Consider the following 26,562-nt stretch of genomic DNA (forward strand, 5'->3'; position numbering starts at 1 on the left):
TCAATCTGAACTGGCAAAGTTAGGAAGCAAACATCTTTCAAGTGGCAGAAATGGAGGGCCAATGAAGGGAACAAAATGACTGTGAATCAAAAGAGACTGGATGACAGAAGTGACGTTGGTGCTGGCTGAGAGAGGGTGAAGAGGCTTGCTGTTCATAGTTGATATGTCTGGAGGAGATATAAGTAGAGAGAAATAAACCAGAACAGAAGAGAGAGAGAAAAAGTAATACTAGAACCATGACATAGAGAACACAACAGTGATCTAACACGCTGGTGGTTGTTACAGAGAAGAGAATGTAGAGTCCCAGTTTGAAAATACAAACTGTGCCAGTCCGTGGCCGCCGGCATTAACAACGAGTTTGGTGTGGCCTAGAAAATTCTGCTGACTTGAATCTCTAGGGTCTTGTTGTTCAGAAAAAATGGTTCTCAGCACTGTTGGTGGTAAACTCCCATGACACACCTTGAAGTTGCACTGTTGTGGTCCTCAGGTTGAGGCAGGTGCGACAATTGGTTGGGGACATGAGCACAAGCCATTCGAGATGCACGCTCCTCAAAATCTTGTGCACTGCTTGCCCTGCAGCTCTCTCCCATTTGTACCGATGATCTCCGGCCAGTTTGACCTCCAGGCTGCCTTCCAATCTGGCCCATATGTGTCAGCTGGCCATCAATCAGACTTCTTTTATCTTTCCTGAAAGACCATGATAGAGTGATCTTTAAGCTACTGGACTGGCAGCTGGAGTTCAGTTCCATTGATCCACTGATAAGAGTTCAAATTCTGCCTTGGCAGCAGTGGAGATTGAATTTAAGTTTGTAAATGGATCTGAATTTTTCAGAGAAAAAGACTGAGTGATGACAACCATGAAACTCCTGGATAGTGATTACTAATGCCCATCAGAGGAAAAATCTGTCACCCTTATTTGGTCTGGCCCAACTGTGTCTCCAGACCACCCTGCTGACTGCCTACTCGGTTAGGGATAGGCAATAAATGCTGGCCACATCCTGCAAATTAATAAATTAAAGCAAAAAAGAAGGAACAAACCAAAAAGATCTTTTATTCCACCTGCGATATTTGGGAACATTCACTCAGACAATGGCTTGAAGCTACCTTCTGCCAACAGCAAAGCTCTGTAAGATGAGAGAGATTGTGTGGAGACATGGAGGCAGTTAGCTTATCTCTGGAGAGCACATTGTTTCTCACAGATCTGGACGTGCTTTCACCCAATTTAATTAATATGATCAAAGCAGCTCCATGCAATTCATTTTCCTCCCCAATATCAGAATCTGTAAATTTCTTAAAATATATTTTCCTTGCATTTTATTTTTCAGGAAATGTCTATAATCCATCCAAGCACCCTACATATGTTACACACTTTCCCATGTTACATTTTAATGTTTTTATCCTGCTTCATCATTGGAGAATTATTAAGATGTCCTGAGGGCCTCTTTACAAGCTGTTGACATGGGAAAAGGAGGTCACTGTAAAATGAATTAAATGTCTTTTTTAAAGTGACTTGATTAACAGTCAAAACAAACTCTGATAAAAATACTCAGTGAGTGGGACTGCAAGAGGGAGAAGTATTGGTGCTTCTGAACACATCTGAAAACAGGAAGGGGAACTTTCCACTGTCTCAGGCAATTGAGGACAGATTACAAGATAACTTGCAAATACATCCACTTCAAAGAGATGGCATCTATTGAGCTTCCCAAAAAGGTTTCAGAGAGGAAATTAACTGCACAATCTTTGGTAATGAGTTCCAAGAGAAAACAACTTCATTACTGAATTAGGACTTTTAAAAGGAATCCATGCAAAGTTTTTCCCGAGTCCTTGTGATGTCCAGCCAGTTGGCTGTCGGACAGCTGTGCTCCATTACTGCTCCAACGATAGATCATGCAGGATCTGTTCACCCTGCCATGTTTTCACCAGGTTTGAGCTGTGACTTTTGGGAGCAAATTTCATTGTGGTATATTTCTAGCTTAGTTGGACAGCTCCTGCCCTGATTGGGAAGCCCAGAGCCCACCTAAAGTTAAGTCTCGGGCCACGTTTAAGTCAGCTGGATGAGATGCTGGTGTCCAAAGTGCAGCTTGAGACCGCTCACTCATGTTTTAAAAGTGGTGAAATTTGGGCAACGTTCCCTGCTTGAAACAACTGCTTAAATGGGTCTAAAGAAGGGGGTGCAGGAAGGGCCCTTAAGTATCCCGAAAAACTTTGAGGAGCACTCACACTTACCAGCTAACTGTCAAATAACAATGCATTGCTTCTTTGTTGGCAGACTATGCTTGGCCGATAACAGTTCCTGAACAATTCATTTTTGCATATCAGGGGCTTAACATCTACTTCGGGATGTTGTGTTAACAACAATGTCATCAAGTTATGCAGGATGATTCCAAAATTCAAGGAGTAGCCAGTGTCACTGTGCCAGTAGCACAGCCAAGGCAAAAAGTTGGCTTCAGTAATGTGAAAAGAGTGAATTTGAAGTTCACTGGGGAAAAGCGCTGAACTGACAGGTTTATCAACTCTAACTGAAGGTACGTAAAGATAAGGTGAAAGCTTCCAAAATGGGAATCATGCTTTTGCTTTCATACAAATTACTCAAAAACCATAACTGATATCCCAAATTTTCTTATTTCCTTCAGTGCAGTCCCTAGTACTTTATTTCAATACTTTTAAGCATCTTGATTTCACTAATTTGACACACATTTTACACAAAAGATAAAACTATATTCTTTTTGTTGTTGCTTGATGAAGCAGCAGAAATCAGTTTTCTATCCACTATGTGTGGAGCTTCTGCAAGAGACATGGGACTCTCTGTAATCATGAAGTTAAATGGAAAATACAGGTGGTTATTTTCACCTATTGTTGCTCATTATGCTGGCCCACAGATAGGATGGACTTGTATTCATAAAGCAGCTCAACACATCCCTCAGAAATCTCTCCAAGAGCTCCATTTTGAAGGAACAAGTTGGTGAAGAAGCCAGGGATGAGATGAGTATTTTCATTTTACTCAGAGCTGTGACCTGAAATGCAATGCCTTAAAGGAAATGAATTCGATCTTAACTTCCAAAAGGGAATCAGATATACACTGGAACAGGAAAGATTTGCAGAGGGATTGTTGGGGTAGGGTGGTGGTATTGGGGCTGGGAAGTGTGGCCTTTGGAAAGCTCGTTCAAAGGATCACCACAGGCTGAATGGCCTCCTCAGCACAGCAAGACTCCATTATTGTAAAATGCATATTTGTTGCCTAAAGAAATCCAAGGGCAGATACTATCATTGTGCAATGTAAGATTTTCCATTCCATGATTATTTTATGAGTAATGGTATTGGTGCTGGGACCAAGGAGCCTGCAGTATATGTTTTCAATTACTTGTGGTTACTGAGGAGACTGTATTGACCTGAAATCTGGCAGTAAGAAGGAGGCCACTCACCATTCTCTGGGTTCAGATGAAGCAGTGACATTTGGCTGTAAATATGACACAGCTTTTGTTCCCCTCCATTGACCGTTGGGCAGGCCTGACCTTATCTTGAATCCATCGTCCAAAATCTGAGTATCAATTGACTTCTCCAGTCTGGCTACATTGGAGGTGAGGGGGGACTTGTACTCCCAGCCGAAGTATTAACTCCTCCCCTGCCTCTAATGCACCAGCTTGTTGGACTCAATGAATTTGGACAACGGATTCACAATAAACTCAGACCTGCCCAACAGTTGATGGCAGAGAACATAGACTCTGTAGCCCTTCACAGCAATCAACATCCATCTACTTGACAAAACAAACAAAGAACCCCCACCAACTACAGCTGCAAGCAAAACACATGACCAAAACCACTGCTGCAACCCCATAAGAAGCAGAGGGCTTCTTCCAGCCATGCACTGGATGGAGATTGGTCAACTAATAATGCATATTATGAGTGTAAAATCAATCCCAGTCACTCACCACAAGCGAGATTGATTGGGAATCATGTAATCAATGTTGACCCAGGAAGCGGTGTCAATATACTCGGCTGAAATTAGCTCTGAAAGATTGGGTTTCTGTAAGAGTTCATTATTTTGAGGTGGGGCAAGGTTTCAGATTCCCATTGATTGTGAATGTTCATTAATCAACTGCCTTTCATCTGTTCAAAACAAATCAATACCTGGAATGGGTAATTTGATCCCTGAATTACAAACAAAGAATTGCGTGGACTCTATTCGAAGTTCTGTCATGAGAACAGATTACCAATTGGACAGGAGAAAAGATTCAAAGATGTGCTCAAAGCTTCCTTGAGTGCAACATCCCCACTGACTCCTGGGAATCTCTAGCCCAGAGCAGCCCAAGGTAGAGATGAGGTGGTACTGAGAACCTCAAGGCCATTCATGGGAACACAGTGACGCCCAGTGTAAGCAGTGGAAGGAGTATACCATCTCACAAACTGCCTACCTCATCAGCCACCTCCGGACTTATCAGTCACCTCAGAACTCACAAGAATGGAAGCAGGTCTTCCACAATCCCAAGGGAATGCCGAAGAAGAAGAAGAAAGGATACATATGTTATCTCCAGAAAGCTCTGGCCAGACGCTCGTAATTATTACACATCTGCATTTCCCAGCAATGTTAAGAATACAATTTTTTTTATTGACTGAAGAGATGTGGGCTTCACAGACTGCAGCAGCATTTAATCTCCCATTCCTAATTGCCCTTGAGAAGGTGGTGGTGAGCTGCCTTCTTGAACCACTGCAGTCCTTGAGGTGTGGGTACACCCACAATGCTGTTAGGGAGGGAGTACTAGGAGCTTGATCCAGTGATAGTGAAGGAATGCCAATATATTTCCAAGTCAGAATGGTATGTGTCTCGGAGGGCATTTTCCAGGGGGTGGTGTTCCCATGCTTTTGCTGCCCTTGTCCTTCTAGCAGGTAAAGGCTGTGCATTTGGAAGGTGCTGTCTGCTGGGGGCAGGATTCTGTATTGATACCAAGGAGACAACTGTCAGCAGTCTCATGTGGTCAGTTATTGGCTGCTTTTGGAGATACCCTTTGCTTCATTGCAAAATGTTGTGAAGTTGTCTCTGGTTGGCTTTAATATTATAATTGATACAGCTGGGTGAGTGAGTGATAGCCTTTAAATAAAGCTATTATTACATGTTTGTTAATGCGCAGTTAACAGAGCTGCCAACACTGAGTCAGGAATATAAGCTTTCAGAGTGCATTTTGTAAGCATATCTGAATTTATGGGCTGTATTATTTTTAAAATGAACATGCAATAAAATGAATTACATTTTTCCGATCCTCTCCGCAGCTCCTGGCTACCTGTTAAGGAGGTTTGCCAGATCTGGCAGCCTTCCAGGAGTTCTCCCTAGTGCTTGTTTTTTTTTGTGGATCAGTGGAGAAAAGAGAGGCGGAAATTTGTCCTCTCTTTAGTCTGACAAACGCAGTAATGAAATTCAGTTGCATAGGCAACTGCAGTGTCCATTTAGCACATTGAGAATGAATTTCTATACGAGAATGTGTAAAAGCTGTCTGAAATGAACATTGTAGGTGACTCTGATTGTGCTCTCCACTATGCATAGGTGATTACTAAACAGTGAGGTGAAAGTTCTATATTTTTTACTGCCTTCTCTATCACAGCTCAGATCCACAGTCAATTTGCAATCACTCATCTAAGGACGACAGGTTGAACTGCACAATTTTCTGACCTCCCATCTGCAATAAAATGCACCCACTAATATAATGGTGGGAGGCAGAAACCAAGTTCTATAATGCTTCATGAGGAACCCTCACCCACAATGAGTGTCTCAGCTGTGATATGAGCAACAGTACATCTCAAATGCACCATAATTTCCTCCATCATGCCATTAAAAGGGGTTCTGTAATGTAGATGCCCCATTGCAATGCTGCAAGTTCCCAGGAGGTTGTTGCCCACAAATGCCATTACCACCAATATACCTATCTGAATGTGCAGACGCACCGAAGGTAATTAATTCCTGACCTGAAATTGTGTACCCACACTCACAAATTGAACCAGCCTATTGAAATGAGTCAGGACTATTTCCAGTACTTTTGATTCTCCAGCATCAATGCTATTGTCCTCTCGAGTGAGCAAGTAAGAAGTCTGTGTGCTTGGACCTTTGTCATTTGAGATGTGGCTGACACATGTCTTGGAATTAGACTGCCTTGTGGTGATGGCAGAAGCACGTCACTCTGGAAATCTGGAACAGTCAGCTGTTGAAGGCTGGGGGTTAGTTGAAAGCTTCAAAACTGAGATTGATATCTTTTCACCAGCTCAGGGCACTAGGGCTATGGAACTAGGGTGGGTTTAATGCAAGCCCATTTAAATAGGTCAGTTTCTTGTAATATTGTAAGTTCTGTTGGCATTAGCTGGGTTACATTTGTAATTGTAACAATTACAAATGCTCTATGTGCTTTCTTGCCTTATTTTGCACAAGCTCCGTACAACTATGAATTATTTTCAGCTATTGCCGACGTTTCAGTGCAAACATTTCAGAAGAAGGAATTCATTTTCACTGGTGGCAATAGAACAGGTTAAAGCATCCAGTAGGAAAATGGTGATCAAGAATAAAATTGCTCAGAGCCGCTTCAGTCAGATGTCATGGATACACTACTTTGCAATAATTACTTTAGAAAAATATGAATTGTTCAAATTACACTCACCCTAATAACTTCTTTCTTTCTATCTCCCACAGACCATGTACATGTTCTATGCTCTGGCAATTGTCTGCGATGACTACTTTGTTCCTTCATTAGACAAAATCTGTGAGGTATGCACTAACCATGTTTGGTATTGGTTCTCTAGCTTGGAATATATTACCGTATTTTTACAGTTGTCAGGCTGAATGTAATACTGTCATTCTATTTGAATTGTCAACATATAATTGCTAGTTATAAATAATTGAGACACCAAGAATATAATTCCTCTGCTCTGATTGCTTAATCCTTTTCACAATGTGTAGGTGAAACTTTACCCTGTTGAGTGGGCAAAGAGGATGTTAGAATTCTCGACCTAGGCTGATGGGTGAGGCCCTCAGAGATGCCCTGAAACTGCATGTGTGGTGGAAAGAATAATGAAGGAATCCAGGGAGGGATGTTCAAGGGAATGAATTACTTCTGTATCTTCGTAGTACAAATAGTATCATAAAAATTCACAGCACACCTATAAGATGCTCCAAATCAACATATTAAACTATAAAAGACATCTGTACATACTGTATGTCCTTTCAACAATTTCCATTGTATATCCATGTTGATAATGACAACTGTTTCCCCCCCTTCTCTGGTAGGGTCACAACCAGTGCTACAGAGGTGTCACAAGAAAGCACGTTGTAACCACTGAGTGACATTCACATAAGCAGCATCAGTTATTAACATGCTTTTAGGAACCAATTAATTAAACCAGTAGGGAAGGTATAACCTGTAGAAAGAACATTTTCATTAAATATATTACGAGGACTGAAATGGACAGAAATTTGAGGTGTATCTTGTTATAAACACACTCAAAAATGTACTAATCAGGAGTTAAAAGATTCTGTAGAACACTGGTTCTGTAACACTGTGATATGGCACATGAGATGTAAAACTTCAATCACATTGTCATTTAATATGCAAGTAAGGGCATTATTTTATTAAATGCCCAATTAGGACAATTTAAATAAAGACTTTTTAAATGTAAAGTAGAGCAACCACATTAAACTTCGTGCACTATGGATACACATGTCTCTCATCGTCAGACATCGGATGACCCATCCGGAGCAACTTTTTATTGTGCTTGAAAACATCATAGAGAAACAAAGTCAGAAATTGGACAGGGGCATTAAATGCCAGAGCCGCACAATCTGCAGGCTCAACACTGGCCTGCCCAGAAAGCGAGCCAGATTTTCATTCTCCAGTCTAAAGAGCAATTGATCCTTGAATGGACACAGACGGTGATTACCTAACATGTTAAACATTTCGGTCTTAAAACAATAAACAGCTACTCTTTAACAGAAGAATAAAATATTACGTTTTACATGATGTAATGTTACTATCTTTATTAAAAAACCACAATACATTTAACCTCTGCTTTACAGGCAGTCTTTTGACCTGCCCTGATTGTTGATTTCAATGAAGTCTTGCGATATCAGATCAAGGCAGCTTCAATAAATGGGTTAGTGACTCAGTTAATTCAGCAGTGGGAAGAAAGGCAGGTGATTATTGTTACATGTACGTAAGCTAAAATCCCACAGAGCCTGGTAACTCACCCACATATAGGACCGGTCTTTAACCCAAGTGACACCACTCCTTCACAAGTGGAAATACTTGCTTCATTCTTTGGACATCGTCTGAAATCTGAGTGCAGCTCTTAGCAGCAGCAAAGCACACAGGACCCCTGTCTCCCTCCACGTCATGGAAAGCAACCATCCACACGTGTTTGTTATTTTTTATTTTCCACTACCCCTTCACTGTTCAGTGGAATTCTTATTCATTCCCAGAGAATAACAACACTTCACAGCTGGACAGCATTTGGTTAATGGCAAACACATGTAACAGATGGTATTAAATAAATATTTTACGAGACCTGAATTTAAATATTCAGTGATGTGAAAAATGATGGTGGGAAACACAAACATACACTTGAAAGAGAGTCATGGAGTTATAGGCACGGGCATAGGCCCTTTGGCCCAACTTGCCCATGCCGACCAAGATGCCTACCTGAGCTAGTCCCATTTGCCTGTGTTTGGCCCATGTCCTATCCCTGTACCTGTCCAACTGTCTTTTAAATGTTCTAAGTGTACCTGCGTCTACCACTTCCTCTGGCAGCTCGTTCCATACATGCACCACCCACTGTGTGAAAATGTTGCCCTTCAGGTCCCCTTCAAATCTTTTCCCTCTCACCTTAAATATCTGCCCTTTAGCTGTAGACTCCCCTACTCTAGGGAAAAAGAGAGTGATCATTTACCTTATCTATGCCCTACATGACTTTTTATACCTCTATAAGGTCACCCCTCAGCCTCCTACATTCCAGGGAAGAAAGCCCCAGCCTATCCTGTCTCTCCTTATTACTCAAGCTCTCCAGAACCAGTAATGTCCTTCTGAATCTTTTCTGCATCATCTCCAGCTTAATCACATCCTCCATTTAGCTAGGCAACCAGAACTGCGCACAATACTTCAAGTGTAGTCTCACAAACATCTCGTACAGTTGTAACATGATGTCCTAACTCTTTCACTAATATCCTGACCAATGAAGACAAGCATGCCAAACTCCATTTAACCACCCTGTCTGCCTATGTCACCACTAGACAACTATGTACTTGTACCCCTAGGTCTCTCTGTTCTACAACACTCACCAGGGCCCTCCCATTTACTGTGTAAGTCCTGCCCTGGTTTAACTAACCAAAATGCATCACTTTGCACCAGTCTGGGTTAAATTCCATCTGCCATTCCTTGGCCCACTTTCCCAGTTGACCTAGGTCCTATTGTAATGTTAGATAACCATCTTCACTGTTCACCATACCACCAGTTTTGGTGTCATCCGCAAACTTACTAACCATGCCAACCTACATTTTCATCCAAGTCATTAATATAGATGATGAGCAACAGTGGGCCCAGCACCTATCCTTGAGGCACATCGTCGATCACGGGTTTCCAATCTGAAAACCAACTCTCCACTACCACCCTCTGACTCCTTCCACCAAGCCAATTTTGTAGTCAGTTGGTTAGCTCACCCTGAGTCTCATGTGATGTAACCTTCCTGACCAGTCTACCATGCTGGACCTTGTCAAAGGCTTTGCTAAAGTCCATGTAGACGATGTCTACTGCCCTGCTCTCGTCAATCCTTTTGGTCACCTCTTCAAATAACAAATCGTCCTGGTCAAATCACGTAGAAGCCACGGCCAAGAAAGCTCACCAGCACCTCTACTTCCTCAGGAGGCTAAAGAAATTTGGGTTGTCCCCTTTGACTCTCTCCAACTTTTACAGATACACCATAGAAAGCATCCTATCTGGATTGATCACGGCTTGGTACGGCAACTGCTCTGCCCAGGACTGCAAGAGACTGCAGAGAGTTGTGGACACAGCCCAGCACATTACGGACACCAGCCTCCCCTCCATATCATGATCTACCTTGCTGTAACCTCGCACCTTATTGCACTGCACTTTCTCTGTAGCTGTGACACTTTACTCTGTACTGTTATTGTTTTTACCTGTACTACATCAATGCACTCTGTACTGACTCAATGTAACTGCACTATGTAATGAATTGACCTGTACGATCGGTTTGTAAGACAAGCTTTTCACTGTACCTCGATACAAGTGAGAATAATAAACCAATACCAATACCGAATGGAGATAGATCCTGTCTCTCAGAATCCCCTCCAGTGGGATTCAGTGAAGCTGTGCACGTGAAGAGGGATACCCAGTTCAGCTCCCACACTCCATTTCACCACAATAAACTCACGCAACTAATGCTCAGTGGAGGCGTAACGAGAGGACAATTGTGGTGAAGTGTGGATATAGGAAGTGCGCAGGAGAAGTGCGATTTGGGCAAAAAGGGCTCCAGAGCTTTGAGAGAGCGCGGGTATGAAGCAGCCAGACAATGTGCGAGAGACCCAGAGTTTTCGAAGAGAGAGCTAGTTGGAAAGATGAGAGGCACACTAGGATAGATATGAAATACCATTTTCCATCCAGGCCAAGAAGCAAAATAGAGAATTCTATGAGGCGATACTGTCACTAAATAAATTACTTTAAAAAATAAATCTTTGCGTGATCTGACTAGAACGTGCTTCCTAGTGCAGCTTTGGAATAGGGTAATTAACATTTTTAGACTAATCTGGAGGCTTTTCCAGAAACAATGAGCAGAAATATTTCAGACAATTCTCACGTGTCCAAATTCTCAGTAGAAAATCTGAATCGAGTGTGTAACAGGTTTGAGAAAATTGTGACATTTATGTTCCTTATCCATTTTGCTTCCAGGTATCCTCTGTATTGGTTTCTCTAAACTATTTTTAAATACCCAAACTCAGCCCAGTATTCTGACATTACTATCCTTTGTTTTGCTTTAATGGTTGGTCACCAAGTTAATTCTGGGCCTGTTTCTCACATTGTCATTTTTTAATGAGATTGTAAGCAAGTGAGGCTTCAGTTGCAAGGAACACTTCACCCCTGAAAGTGTTAGCAATCCTAAAAAGTCAAAGTCAAGTTTATAAGATATCTTTATTAGTCACATGTACATCGAAACACACAGTAAAATGCATCCTTTTTTGCGTAGAGTGTTCTGGGGGCAGCCCGCAAGTGTCACCACGCTTCTGGCGCCAACATAGAATGCCCACAACTTCCTAACCCGTATGTCTTTGGAATGTGGGAGGAAACTGGAGCACCCGGAGGAAACCCACTCAGACAGGGGGAGAACGTACAAACTCCTTACAGACAGTGGCCGGAATTGAACCCAGGTCGCTGGCGCTGTAAAGCGTTACGCTAACCGCTACACTATTGTCAGGTGCATAAGTACATCTCTCCACAGGTGCAATGAAAAATCTACTTGTTGCAACATCACAGGCACATACCATCAGATAAGCAGCATTTGCAAGAAAAACGTAAATTAAACATAAATTATACACAGGTTTTACAAGAAAGAACACAATTAGAACAAAAAAAACCAAAGTCCATTTTAGTGCAAAGTGATCAAAGTGGTCATAGTTGTTGCTATACTGAGGTAGTGATTAGGGTTGCGCCGGTTAGCTCAAAAACCGAATGGTTATAGGGAAGTAGCTGCTCTTGAACCTGGTGGTGTGGGACTTCAGGCTTCTGTACCTCCTGTCCGATGGTAGCTATGAGTTGGTGGGGATCTTTGATGATAGATATATGCCCTTCTCTAAGGCAGATGGATACACTGAAGCTACGGATAACCATGAATTCATTGAATAGCAAAAAAGGCCTGAGGGGCTGTGTGTTTTACTCACTCTCCTGTGGAGCAGCAAATCAAAAAATTTTAAGATTTCATTTCAGGTTCATGAATCTCAGAATTCCAAATGCAATCCATTTTGGTACATTGGCCTTCATAAATCTGAGTAATAAGTATAGGAGTTGGGATGTTATGTTATGTTGAAGTTGTACCAGACGTTGGTGAGGCCAAATTTAGAGTATTGTGTGCAGTTCTGGTCATCTACCTACAGGAAAAAATTTACACGGATGTTGCCAGACTTGAGGAACTGAATTACAGGGACAGGTTGAATAGGTTAGGAGTTTATTCCCTGGAGCGCAGGAGAATGAGGGGAGATCTCATAGAAAAATACAAAATTATGAGGGGAAAAGACAGGGTGAATGCATGCAGGCTTTTTCCCCTTAGGTTGGGTGAGACTAGAACTGGAGGACATAGGTTTGGGGTGAAAGGTGAAATACTTAAGGGGAATCTGATCTGAGGGGGAACTACTTCACTCAGAGGGTGGTGTGAATGTGCAACGAGCTGCCAGTGGAAGTGGTAGATTCAGGTTCAGTTGTACCGTTTAAGAGATGGATGAGAGAGGTATGGATGGATATGGTCCGGGTGCAGGTAAATGGGACGAGGCAGAAAACCAGACTCGCATGGACGAGATGGGCCGAAGGGCCTGTTTCTGTGCTGTAGTGCTCTATGACTCCATTAGTTTGGGGATTTACATTGAATATATTAAACATAAATTAGCCTGTGGTTGCCTGGCCATTTTAGACTCAATCTCATCTTTCCTGTATACTTTCTTCCCTCCCTCATTTTAGTGTCTCTCACTCTGAACTCCTTTGGCCATTGCCTGCTCTCAGGTTTCCATCAACACCAGCAGTAAACTTGCGAGATGGAATATCTGTAAGGACGGCCATTTATAACTCCAATCTTTTTCCAATTTCCTATAGGGAAGCTCCTGGCCTCCACTCTGTCTCCCTGACTGCAGGGCTGCGGTTGGGAGCTCAGAGTTTGGGAATCATGGAATACAACTACACAGGATTGTACAGTGCAAAGGGAAGACATTTTGCCCTTTGCAACAGTGCAAGAACACAAAAAATAGGAGCAGAAACAGGCTGTATGGCGACTCAAGCCAGCTGTGCCATTCCATAACATAGTGGCTAGTCCTCTTCCTTATGTCAACTTTCCCACCCAACTGAAATATCTTAATTCCCTTGGAGTCCAAAACTCTATCAATGTTGGGCTTGAATATACTGTGACTGAGCATTCACTGCCCTTGGGGTAGATCATTCCAAGAGTTTACCACCGTCTGAGAGAAAAAATGTCTTCTCATCTCCATAGTAATTGGCCCACCCTTTACCCCGAGAGTACGCTCCCTAGTTTCGAGATTTTCAACATCCATCCTGTCAATACATCTCAGAATTTTGTATTTCTCAATGAAAACTGCTCTTAGCCATCTAAGCACCAGTGGCTATAGACAATCCTATTCAGAGGAAATTCCTTCACCGTGTCAATGAATCAGGCTAAGGCAAGGTATTCATATCGTTCTGTTCTGCAGGTGTATTCCCCAGAGGCTGAAATGATTTCCCTTTGCTCACTTATTATAATTACACTGTGTTCATTCAACTTAAGTTCTTCCTTTGTTTCGAAAGATAATCCTCAAGGTTTCCATTATCATTTTTGGCTCAGTGCTTGAACTCTTGTTTCTAAATCAGAAGGTCATGGTTTCAAGCTCCAGTGCAGTGACCTGAGCAAGCAACATATGAATTAAGAGCAGGAGTAGGCCATTAGAGTGACAGAGAGATACAGCATGGAAACAGACCTTTCGGCCCACTGAGTCCGTGACGACCCTCAAACACCCATTTACACTAATCCTACATTAATCCTTTTTTTATTTTCCCCCACATTCTCATCAACTTTGCCCAGATTCTACAATTCAACTGCACACTAGGGGCAATTAACCTACCAACCTGCGTGTCTTTGGGATGTGGGAGGAGACCCACACAATCACGGAGACCATGCAAACTCTCACAGACAGCGCCCAAGGTCAGGATTGAACCTGGGTCTCTGATACTAGCTGCACCTCTGTGACTCTCTAACCCTTTTCCACCATTCAATAAGATAACGGCTGGTCTGATTGTAGCCTGAACTCCACTATCCATAACCCCTCAGAACCCTTCACCCCCTTGCTTATCGTGAATCTTTTTCTCTGCCTTAAAAATATTCAGATTCCTGCTTGCACTGCACTTTGAGGAAGAGAATTCGAAGGACTTGCAGCCCTCTGAGAGAGAAAAAAAAAATCACCTCATCTCTGTCTTAAATGGTCAATTGCTTATTTTTGAACAGTGATCCCTAGTTCTAGATTCTCTCACCAGAGGAAACCTCTCCACAATCACCTTGCCAAGTCCCCTCAGGATCTTGTTTGTTTCAGTCAAGTCACCTCTCACTTTTCTAAACTCTAATGGAAGGATCTAGCCTGCCAACCTTTCCTTGTAAGACAAACCAATGATTCTTGGTATTGGTCTAATAAACTGACTCTGAACAATTTCAAACACATTTACATTCTTACTGAAATAAGGCGACCCATACTGTACACTAATCCAGATGTGATTTCACCAATGCTCCATAGAACTGAAGCATAACCTCCCTAGTTTTGTATTCATTTGCTCATATGATAAATGAAAGCCATCTGTTAGCTTTTGTAAATACTTGCAGTACCTACATATTAGCCTTTACTGAAACATACATGCATTTAAAGATGAAGTGTTAAACTGCATCTTGCGTGGATGTAAAATTTTCCTTCGTACCATTGAAAGAAAAAGCAGTGGAAGTATTGATACTGGAAGCAGATATGATAGTGGCGATCACAAGGCTTTTAGGTAGGCACATGAACATGGAGTGAATTGAGGGAAATTGACCATGTGCAGGCAAAAGGGATTAATTTAATTTGGCATCATGCTCAGCACAGACATCATGGGCCAAAGGGCCTGTTCCTGTGCTGCATTGTTCGATGTTCTGTGTTCTATTAAAATTTCCTGGGTCCTAGAACTGTCTGAGCGAACTGGGAAGCTGTAAATATAACAGTACTGTTCAAGGAAGGAGGGAGAAAGAAAGTGGGACCTACTTTCCATTTAGCCTATTGTTGGTTTCAGTAAAACTTCGGCGTCCCTTATTAAGGAACTGATACCAGAGTATTTTGAAAAGTATTATGTTATTAGATAGAATCAGCATGGTTTTATGAAAAGGTATTTGGTTGTGTTCCATGTAAAATGTTGTAACACAAAATATAGGATTTGGGGATCGATTAACAATTAAGACAACAGCAACAAATGAGTCGTTTTCACATTGCATCCTTCAACGAGGCGGTGACACAGGAATCAGTACTGGGACCTCAGGTATTTACAGTGTGTATCCAGGCTTGCTGATGATGCAAAGCTAGGTGGGAAAATGTGATATAAGGAGGATGCAGACTGTTTGCAAAGGGATAAAGGGAGAGAAGTTGAGTGGGCAAGAAGGTGGCAGATGAAGTATAATGTGAGGAAATTATTCACTGTAATGGGAAGAATTGAAAATCAGAGCAAATTTTAAATGGAAAATAACTATTAAATGTTAATGTTCAGTGAGACTTGGGTGTCCTTGTACACAAATCAAGGCAGGGGAGCAGGTACAACAAGCGGTTAAGAATGCAAGAGGCATGTCAGCCCTTGTTACAAGATGAAGAGTAGGGAAGCCTTGCTACATGCCTGCAGGGCTTTGGTGAGCTTACAACGGGAAAGCTTTAAACAGTTTTAGTTTCTTCACCTCAAGAAAGATTTTCTTGCCTGGGAAAGCCTTTGACAATGGAGGAGAAGTTTGATGTTGGTTCAGTGATGTTTGGATCCATGTCCTCAGGTGCACTGAAGTTTGAAGTTACAGGCCCATACTGAGCCCATTGTAACTGGTGTGCTTCAATTTCCAGGCCAGCAAGTCTGATGGGTCTTGAAAATGCTTCCAGAGTCCATTTTGATAAATTATTGCTGTTGGATTTAATGGGTAACTAAATAACAGAGCTGCTGAGTGCTGTCAGTCTGAGTGACTTGATGCTGGACAGGATGAGAGCCATCATCTTGGACAAAACAAACATGCTTTTCATTTCATAGACACACAGTGTGAATTGACATAACCATATGACAACTGCAGGATAAAAGTAAAGAGCTTTCTAATCTCTCTCCTGCCCCTGAATTTACAAATAAATCCAGGCAGATACATTTTCTTTCTAATGGAGGTGTACTTTTAAGGGTTGTAAATGAGCTTGGGCATTTTTGATGAAGTTTCTAATGAATGCAAGTCCACAGTGAGAAACAAATGCTGCCACAATTTACATTTGGCACATAATAACACTCGAGAGACAGATGCCAGTTTTTAACACAGGACCTTGCATTTTAGAAGTGTTATTAAGGAAGAAGAGTAAACAAGGAAGATTGACTCACGGGTCAGAAAGATGAATAATGAGCATCTGTTCAGGATGAGTAAACTCTATATTGTAATCGCCGTGGTGACGACTTACCTTTGACATTTCCTCTCTGTGCCTTCTCTTCCACAGCGGCTTCATCTCAGTGAAGATGTGGCTGGAGCCACATTCATGGCAGCTGGAAGCTCGGCCCCCGAGCTCTTCACCTCCATCATAGGTAACCCAGTGAGGTCAAAGTGTGAGAAGAAAACAAAACCCTAATTTGTTCCTCCTCAGTTGTTTGTCCCCACCTTGTTAATAAGTCACTTCTCCAGTTGAATGGTCTGACATTAATGTTTGCATTAATCTTTATGGGACCATTAGTAAAAGTATGATTGCATTCTTTCCTCTATGTTGTACAAGGGTAGGTTTAGAATTAGATGCCCCTCTTGTTGAAGTGGTCCATGTGAGCCAAGAGTCACTCTTTATTGTTGGCTTTCCAGTGAGGACATGCTGTTTACTAACACTGATCTTCGGCAAGTCTGGTAGCATTCATATTTATTGAAACCGCCATGCCATTGTAATATGTTTTTGATCCTGTCCCACTAAACTGTATTTTTGCTATTTACGGAGATTGAAAACAAGGAACAATACCAAGTAGTGACTGATCAACAGAAAATGCACACAAAAGAATCTGCACAATTCATCCGCCAAGAAATTCCAGTGCTGTTTTCCCAGTTGCTAATACTGCCCTTTTTTATGTTGGATGTTGTTTTATTACAATAAACCATAAACCTTCACATGTTTAGCTTTTCCAGTTTATGAATTCATGGTTAGAACCCACCAGTGGGGTATTGATGAGATTTTTAAACTATTGGTTTTTCTAGTGATGAGGTCGTTGTTCCGTGCAGTGAACTTGAGTCTCTGGACAATCCCTGGGGGAGTTCTTCCTTGAGTTGCCTTTTGAGCAAGAAGCAAAAAGCACAACCCCTCCCTACCCAGATATTCTGCAATTAGTAAAAAATTAAAAGTCCCACTAACAGACCAGTCTCCCTTACTGCCTCTACACGACTTACCACCTTGAGGGAATTCAGGGCAAATCTCCCTGCAAATAATAGTTTCATTCAGCTCTGCAAACACTGCCTGCCAGAGTCAGTGGGGAATAAACGCCATTCGGGTTTTTGGGACTCGCCGCTGTTTCTGCAAACGTATCCCCATGAAAGTTAAGGGTTTAATGTAATAGTTATAATCAAGGATTTTAATTTGTGTTTTAAAAAATGTCTACAAGGCCCTGATCCACACCTATTACCTGCTCTTGCCCTAAATTTCCATATTTGCTTGTTTCCCATGTCCACCTTCAAAGGGGATGGAAACATCTTTTACTGATGGTCATTTGTGTTTTACATAGTCTCTCATTCAGCTTTCTAGTCAGAATTTCATATTTATGGTATGTTACTGTTAATTGTCAATATTATTGGCACAAGAACTGGACATTCAAATATAGTACTTTGTTGAGACATTGTGGTAAAGATTTGTCGTCAGTACATTGCATTGAATGTGCACTCATACTGGTAGCTGCTCATTATGTACTGCTTTTGAAAACTATTTCCAGTTAAGCAACCAAGCATGAATTGTTACTCAATATCTCTAAGAATTTTGATAGAGTAAGTTGTAAATTTACTGAAATGCTCTCAGAAGAATTTTGGCAAAATCATGACAAGTTTCTATTTTAAGGAAGCTCCATAATGTGGATTATTGATGTTGTCATCTGTGCCAAGATATGCCAGACACAAAGATGCAACCCAGACTTGGGTTGTCCAGTGTCCACCACAGTGAGAACAACCTCACTGTGACCACGTACTCTGACTATGCTATCCTATTTTGTTTGAACTTCATGGTATTGGATGTCTTTGCTGAGAGTCGTCTTCTCTGGCAGTCCCTTGGGATCAAGGAGGACTTGCTTCCACTGTGATTTTGTGGGTCCTGAGGTGGCTGATGAGGCCGATGTGTGAACCACACACTCTTCCTGAGATGGGGCAGGCAGTGACTGATGGGTTGGGTGGATAGCTTGTGAGATGGTGCACCCCTTCTACCATTTAAGCAATGCCTGTGTGCTCCTGATGCCTGGCCTCAAAGTACTTCCAGAAAGTTCCCTCTCCACTTGGAGCTCATGGGCCAGGGAATCCAAGGAGTGTATAGTATTCAGTAATAGCATGCATACATATTATTACTTACAATAACCCTTCTCCTTTTCAGGAGTGTTCATCACAAAGGGGGATGTAGGAGTTGGAACCATCGTGGGCTCTGCTGTGTTCAACATTCTCTGCATTGTCGGAGTGTGTGGACTTTTTTCAGGACTGGTAAGCAGATCTTCAGCAGCCACCTGCAAGGAACCAGCACAGTTGTCACAAGCAGCATCAAAACACCTAAACTCTTTGGATGCGTGTTGTCAGTTAGTTAGTGATGTCCTGGTGATAGACATGCGCAAAAAAAAACACAGCAAGTACCAAGAAATTGCTGTGGAGTTTTTGTGCAAATCAACTTGGGTAATGAAGCAAGATGTCCATTGTTGGTCTGTCTGTGTTTTACTACTAATGTGATGACAGGCAATATGAGAGGAGGCAGCAGTTCCACCACAGTCAGAATCAGGTTTATTATCACTGACAGGTGTCATGAAATTTGTTGTTTTGCGGCAGAAGTACAGTGCAAGGCATAAAGGTGTAAAGATTACTGTAAGTTACAAAAATAAATAAATAGTGCAAAAGAGGAATAACAAGGTGGTGTTCATGGGTTCATGGACTGTTAAGAAATCTGATGGCGAGGGGAAGAAGCTGTTCTTGAAATGTTGAGTGTGGGTCTTCAGGCTCCTGTACCTCCTCCCCAATGGTAGTAACGTAAAGAGGGCACATTCCGGATGGTGAGATTCCTTAATGATGGATGTCGCCTTCTTGAGGCACTGCCTCTCAAAGATGTCCTTGATGGTAGGGAGGGTTGTACCCGTGATGGAGCTGGCTGGGTCTACAACCCTCTGCAGCTTCTTTCAATCCTGCTGCTGGCATGACTGCATCAATGTGTTGGGCCCAAGATAATCTCAATGTTGATGCCCAGGAACTTGAAGCTGCTCACCCTTTCCACCACTGACCCCTCAGTGAAGACTGGTGTGTGTTCTCCTGACTTCCCCTTCCTGAAGTCCACAATCAATTCCTTGGTATTGCTGACATTGAGTGCAAAGTTGTGATTGTGACACCACTCCACCAGCTGATCTATCTCAATCCTGTGCACCTCCTCGTCGCCATCTGAGATTCTGCCAAAAACAGTGCTGTCATCGGTGAATTTATCGATGCCGTTTGAGCCGTGTCTAGCCACACAGTCATGAGTGTAGAGAGAGTAGAGCAGTGACCTAAGCACGCATCCTTGAGTAGTGCCTGTGTTGATTGTCAGTGAGGAAGAGATGTCACTACCAATCTGCACTGACTGTGGTCTCCCGATAAGGAAGTCAAAGATCCAGTTGCAGAGGGAGGTACCAAGGCCCAGGTTTTTAAGTTTGTTATTTGGACTGAGGGAATGATGGTTTTGAACGCCGAGCTGTAATCAATAAACAGCAGCCTGACTATGTTTTGCTGTAGTCTTTCTATGGAGTCACACAGCATGGAAACAGGCCATAATGGACCATTAACTCTGTACCAGCTATGAAGTATCCATTGACACTGACCTTCTGAATAACACTAATCCCATGTTATTCTCCCAACAGTCCCATCAACTCCTCCCAGATTCTACCACTCATCTATGCACCACAGGCAATTTAGAGTGGCCAATTAACCTGCAAATCTTTGGGATTTGAGAGGAAACCAGAGCACCCAGAGGAAACCCACATGATCACAGGGAGGGCCAGAGGTCAGCTTTGAACGGGTCGTCCCCAAACTGAGGCATTTCTGATACATCAAAGCAACCAGATCTCCGAGTCAAAGGTTCTATCTCAATCAGTTTAAGAAGTAATCTGGTTAAGGGATAACTAGGTGGGAGTCAGCTTTGTTGGATGGGCCCAGCAGTTTCCTTATGTTCAATAACTGCAGTTTGCCTGTTATGTCACTGTGACCTGGGGTCTTTCCTTGAAGTAATGCTGATCTGCATCTCGTGTCTTTGGGCTCTGCGGCCCCTAGTGAGGTTAACTGAGGGCTGCTGCTACTGGCCTTTCCACTGCTGAGCTGAGGTATTCTTCAACCAGTGCACAGAAGTATTCCTTCTCCTTGTGTGAACTTGCATCACTTCAAGACTCCAGGTAAATGGCATTTACTGGATACAGGAAGCTGCTGGAAGACGATGATTTGTTTGCACATTTTAAATCTGACAACACAGTGCTTGCAGAACTAAACAGTCCAGATAGGTGTGACATTCACAAACGTATCCCTCAACTGCCGCTTGCATTTTGCCACAAATTTATCTTCACTGAACAGGTGGCATTTTTATGGGTGTAGTTAAGACATTGACATTTCATTGTTGATTATTGGGACTATTTGCATTCTATTGGGGACCTAATTGAAATTCTGCTAATTTTGCCAAAGGAATACATGGCAGCTGATTATGAAACTAGAAGTAAAAACAGAAAATGCTGGAAATATTCAGTGGGTAAGACAGCATCTGTGGAAAGAGAAACAGTTAACATTTCAAGCCTGAGACCCTTCTAGAACTGAAAAAGAGAGAAACAAATTGACCATGACAGCAGAGAAGGTAGTGGAGGGCAAAAGGTGGAACAAAGGGAACTTTTCTGATAGGGTGAAATAATGGGGGTGGTTAAAATAAGATTAAGCTTCTTTGTCCATTGTATAATCTGTGTAATATTGTACAGTCTGACTGTACAGAAAAATGGAAAAGGAATGGCAAGCAAAAATGGCCCATTCTTATGCAAAGAGAAAGAAGGAGCGAGTTATCTAAAATTGGAGAATTCAGTATTGAGTCCTGCAGGCTGCAATGTGCCCAGAGGGAAGATGTTCCTCGAATTTTTTTTTTAATATTTATGATACGAGAAATGTTGGTGTGACATACCAAGTTAACAAAAGTAGGGAGGTAAACTGTCATATTCTGATGTATTGCTCACTCCACTCAGTGGTTTCAGCTTTATTCATTGCTGTAAATTCCTGCGTAAACAGTTGCAACTGTTTGAGCTGCTACTTCTGAGTGGCACGGGTTTTATTCTGTGTCTCCTTGATTACCATCAGACTAATTCACACCCTTGCAGTTGCGAGTTTCGAGAGTGCCTGAAACTGTTCACTAATGCCTGCTGGGCTGTCGTTGACACTTTTCTGCAAGATGTCATTGGCATTTCTCTTCTAAGAAGTTGTGGTGAAAATTTCTGACTCCCCTCCCATTAACTGGAATTAGACCTTGGGAGATGGGAAGTCCAAATCTCAACCTCAAGCACGAAGTGTTCATGCTTGACTATTTGCATTGTTTTACCCAATTATAAAGGGAGCACAGCAGGTTTTGGGTGTTTTAATTTAATATAAGTGACTTGGGGATAGGGGAAATGATGTTGTAATTAGCTGATACCAAACTGGCAGACATGGTAAACAGCGAAGTAATGTGGAACTCTTTGCCACAAATGGCTGTGATGCAGAAGCTGTAGCAATAGTTGCAGTGGAATTGGTAAGGATTTCAAAAGATATAATTTGAAAGAATGTGGGAATGGGACAGCACCATTCTGTTGTTTTGTGGTCATCGCTGTATTTATTCTTGTATTTATTATTACCATGTATAATGTTTACTCTAAGAGCTTCACACAAGCAAGGAATTTCATTCCACCCTTGTGTATATGACAATGAACTAATCTGAATCTGAAAAATGTAGTGAAAGCATATAGTTCAGGTGCAGCAGGGTAATAGGTTAAATGATAGAACATAGAACACTACAGCACAGTACGGGCCCCCCGGCCCACAATGTTGTGCCAACATTTTATCCTACTCTAAGATCTATCTAACCCTTCCCTCCCACATAGCCCCCTATTTTTCTATTATTCATGTGTCTGTCTAAGAGTCTCCTAAATGTCCCTAATGTATCTGCCTCCACAACCTCTGCTGGCAGTGCATTCCACGCACCCACCACTCTCTGTGTAAAAAACTTACCCCTGACATCCCTCTTATACCTTCCTCCAATCATCTTAAAATTATGTCGCCTCGTGTTAGCCATTGTGGCACTGAGAAAAAGTCTCTGACTGTCCACTCACTCTACGCCTCTTATCTTGTACACCTCTATAAAGTCACCTCTCATCCTCCTCCTCTCCAAAGAGAAGAGCCCTAGCTCGCTCAACCTATCCTCATAAGACATGCTCTCCAATCCAGGCAACATCCTGGTAAATCTCCTCTGCACCGTCTCTAAAACATCCACATCCTTTCTATAATGAGGCGACCAGAACTGAACACAATACTCCAAGTGTGGTCTGACCAGAGTTCTATAGAGCTGCAGCATCACCTCTTGACTCTTGAACTCAATACCCCAACTAATGAAGGCCAACACACCATACGCCTTCTTAACAACCCTATCGACCTGCGTGGCAACCTTGAGGGATCTATGGATGTGGACCCCAAGATCCCTCTGTTCCTCCACACTGCTAAGAGTCCTGCCATTAACCTTGTACTCTGCCTTCAAATTCGATCTCCCGAAGTGTATCACTTCACACTTTTCCAGGTTGAACTTCATCTGCCACTTCTCAGCCCAGCTCTTCATTCTATCAATATCCTGTTGTAATCTACAGCAGCCTTCTACACTATCCACAACACCACCAACCTTTGTATCATCAGCAAACTTACTAACCCACCCTTCCACATCCTCATCCAAGTCATTTATAAAAATAACAAAGAGCAGGGGTCCCAGAACAGATCCCTGCGGGACACCACTGGTCACTGACCTCCAGGCAGAATACGCTCCATCTACCACCACCCTCTTGTCTTCAATGGGCAAGCCAATTCTGAATCCACACAGCCAAGTTTCCCTGGATCCCATGCCTCCTGACTTTCTGAATAAGTCTTCCATGAGGAACCTTATCAAACACCTTACTAAAATCCATGTACACCACATCCACTGCTCTACCTTCATCAATGTGCTTTGTCACATCCTCAAAGAATTCAATCAGGCTTGCGAGCCCTTCACAAAGCCATGCTGACTGTCCTTAATCAGCCTATGCTTCTCTAAATGCCCATAAATCCTGTCTCTGAGAACCTTCTCCAGTAATTTGCCCACCACTGAAGTAAGACTCACTGGTCTGTAATTCCCAGGGTTATTCCTACTCCCTTTCTTAAACAAAGGAACAACATTTGCCACCCTCCAATCATCTGGCACTACTCCTGTGGCCAGTGAGGACGCAAAGATCGTCGCCAAAGCCACAGCAATCTCTTCCCTTGCTTCCTGTAATAACCTTGGATATATCCCATACGGCCCTGGTGACTTATCTATCCTGTTTTTCAATAGTTCCAGCACATCCTCTTTCCTCACATCGACATGCCCCAGTGTATCAGTCTGTCGTACGCCATTCTCACAAACGTAAAGGTCTCTGTCTCTCTGTCTCTCTCTCTCTCTCTCTCTGGTGAATACTGAAGCAAAATATTCATTAAGGACCTCCCCTACCTCTTCCAACTCCAGGCACATGGTTCCTCTTTTATCCCTGATTGGTCCTACCCTCAGTCTAGTCATCCTCTTATTCTTCACATACATGTAGAACGCCTTGGGGTTTTCCTTGATCCTACTCGCCAAGGACTTCTCATGCCCCCTTCTAGCTCTCCTAAGTCCATCCTTAAGTTCCTTCCTGTCTACCTTGTAACTCTCCAGAGCCCTGTCTGATCCATGCTTCCTAATCCTTAGGTAAGCTTCTTTCTTCCTCTTGACAAGATATTATACATCTCGTGTCAACCATGGTTGACCACGGGCGGGACAGTAGCGTAGTGGGGCGGCACGGTAGCGTAGTGGTTAGCACAATGTTATTACAGCACCAGCGATCAGGGTTCGATTCCCGTCGCTGTCTGTAAGGAGTTTGTACGTTCTCCCGTGTCTGCGTGGGTTTCCTCCGGGAGCTCCGGTTTCCTCCCACATTCCAAAGATGTACGGGTAGGTTAATTTGGGTTTAAAAAATAGGCAGCGCGGACTCGTTGGGCCGGAAGGGCCTGTTGCCACACTGTAAATAAAAAAAAAATTCCTTCACACTACCATCCTTACCCTGCCTCAATGGGACAAACTTATCCAGAGCTCCATGCAAGTATTCCTTAAACAACCTCCACATTTCCGCTGTGATGACTCTATCCATTTAGTCTTAACTGCTGTGAATCAGAAGGTTGTTGCTTCTGAAGATTTATTTTACAACAACGTAAGCACTGCCCAGCTTAAAACGTGCTGCAGGATTGAGCGAGATTGTCTTGAGATTCTATCTTTTGGATAACTTGAAACTCTTCCCGGGTAGAAAATTCCATTGTACTAATTGAAGTAGATCTCCATGTCTCAGCCAACAATAATCCCTCAGTCAAAATTTTAAAAATTACATCACCTCGTTGATTGTCTCACTGCTTCTTGTAAGACTTTGCTATAGTCAAATTTGGGCTACTGGATTTCCCCACATTGACCTCACTCTGGAAGCATTTTTGGGACATCCTGATGTGTGAGCATCACTGTGTAAATTCAAGCTTTATCTCTTGTTCTTTAAATTCATGTGCTCCTTCAAATAGCTCCATGCTTTTCTGCATCCAATGATCTATCCACCTCCCTATAACAGGGGCTCTACCTTGTCCAGGATAAATTTGCCTGGCAGCCTGAGAGTTGGGTATTGCCTTGACATAACGATTAAAGCAGAATATCCTGCTGGGAAAATGGATCCCATTACCCATAGGAATTCTCTTTAATAGAAAGTGATAGCAGGAAACTCGTGACTTTTAGAAGGTGCTTGCTGACCTTCCACTTGGTGGCCCTTTGGCCAGTCAATGACTAACACTGAGATGATGCCTAACATTGAGGCAGTAAAGATTAGTGAAATCCAAGTATTTCATGCTTACTTTCTTCAATGCTGGCAATGCTTACACTGTGAATGTTGACCTTTCACCTTATTTCTGCAATTTAATTCTCCAAAGTAATCCTGTGTTCTTAAATGAGGCTTATTGAAAGTGAATAAAAATGACCACCTGCGTTTCTCCACGGATGCTGCCTGGCCGGCTGAGTTCCTCCAGCATCATTGTGTTTTTCATCTAGATTCCAGCATCTGCAGTCCTTTATTTCTCTAAAAAAATGAGGAAGTGCTGGAAATACTCAGCAGGTCAGTGCGCATCTGTGGAGAAAAAACAGTTAATGTTTCAGGTTGACATCCCTTCAATAGAATTGGAAAAATGGGAACACGAGAATTTTAAGTTTCAGAGAGGGAGAAGGGCAGTAATGTCTGTGACATGGTGGTGACCTAGGTTACCCGGTGACACCATTGCTTTTGGTGCCACTTCCAAATGCTTGTTATTCATAACTGATCTCTCTGGAGGAGGTGTTAATAGAGGAGGAGAAATGAAGGAAGTTAGAGAGGAAAGAAAACATGCTGCAACTAGGAGGGAGATCTGGAAATCTGAATTAAAAGGAAATACTCAGTAGGTCAGCCATCATCTGTGGGAGAGAGAAACACCAATTTAATATCCTTGCATCAGAACTGGTCACTTCTGACAGAAACAGGATAGGCTGGTTATCTGAAATTGTTGAATTCACTATTCAGCCCCAGGGATTGCAACATGTCGGAAGATGTGGTGCTGTTCCTTAAGCTCTCATTGGGTTTCAGTGGATTAGTGTAAGAGGCTAATAGACAGAGGCCAGAGTGAGAATAGGATGAATTAAAGTGACAGGTGATTAGAAGCCCAGGTTTGCCTTGGGGACTGAATGGAGATGTTCTGCAAAGCAGTCACCACCCAATCTGCGTTTGGATTTTCCATCATAGAGGAGACCATATTGTGAGCATCGAATGCAATACACTGAATTGGAAGCAGGGCAATAAAATTGCTATTTCATCTCAAGGACTGTTTGGGCCCCTGGATGGTGGGAAGTTTCACGGAAAAGGACAGGCATTGCATCTCCTACATGGGAGAAAGCTGTGAGAGGGGGAGCAGGAGGTGGAGACTGCAGAGTGCACTGGGGAGTTGGGGACGAACGATCCCCTTGGAATGCTGAAAGTGGAGGGGAAGGGAAGGCAACATGTGTCTGGTGATGGAATCTTGATGAAGGTAGTGGAAATTATGGAG

The 26,562-nt window shown here is 42.6% G+C and overlaps 1 protein-coding gene across 1 annotated transcript in view; it reads left to right on the forward strand.

The window, feature by feature from the left end:
* Positions 1–26,562, forward strand: part of slc24a3 (solute carrier family 24 member 3) — a 299,931-nt gene that overhangs the window by 181,463 nt on the left and 91,906 nt on the right. The window contains exons 4-6 of the mRNA XM_052012278.1: positions 6,671–6,745; positions 16,472–16,556; positions 18,575–18,678. Coding sequence (XP_051868238.1) covers positions 6,671–6,745; positions 16,472–16,556; positions 18,575–18,678 — 264 coding nt within the window. The remainder of the gene's footprint in view (positions 1–6,670; positions 6,746–16,471; positions 16,557–18,574; positions 18,679–26,562) is intronic.

Source organism: Pristis pectinata, chromosome 3 (genome assembly GCF_009764475.1).
Source record: "Pristis pectinata isolate sPriPec2 chromosome 3, sPriPec2.1.pri, whole genome shotgun sequence".
In the NCBI taxonomy this organism is placed as follows: domain Eukaryota; kingdom Metazoa; phylum Chordata; class Chondrichthyes; order Rhinopristiformes; family Pristidae; genus Pristis; species Pristis pectinata.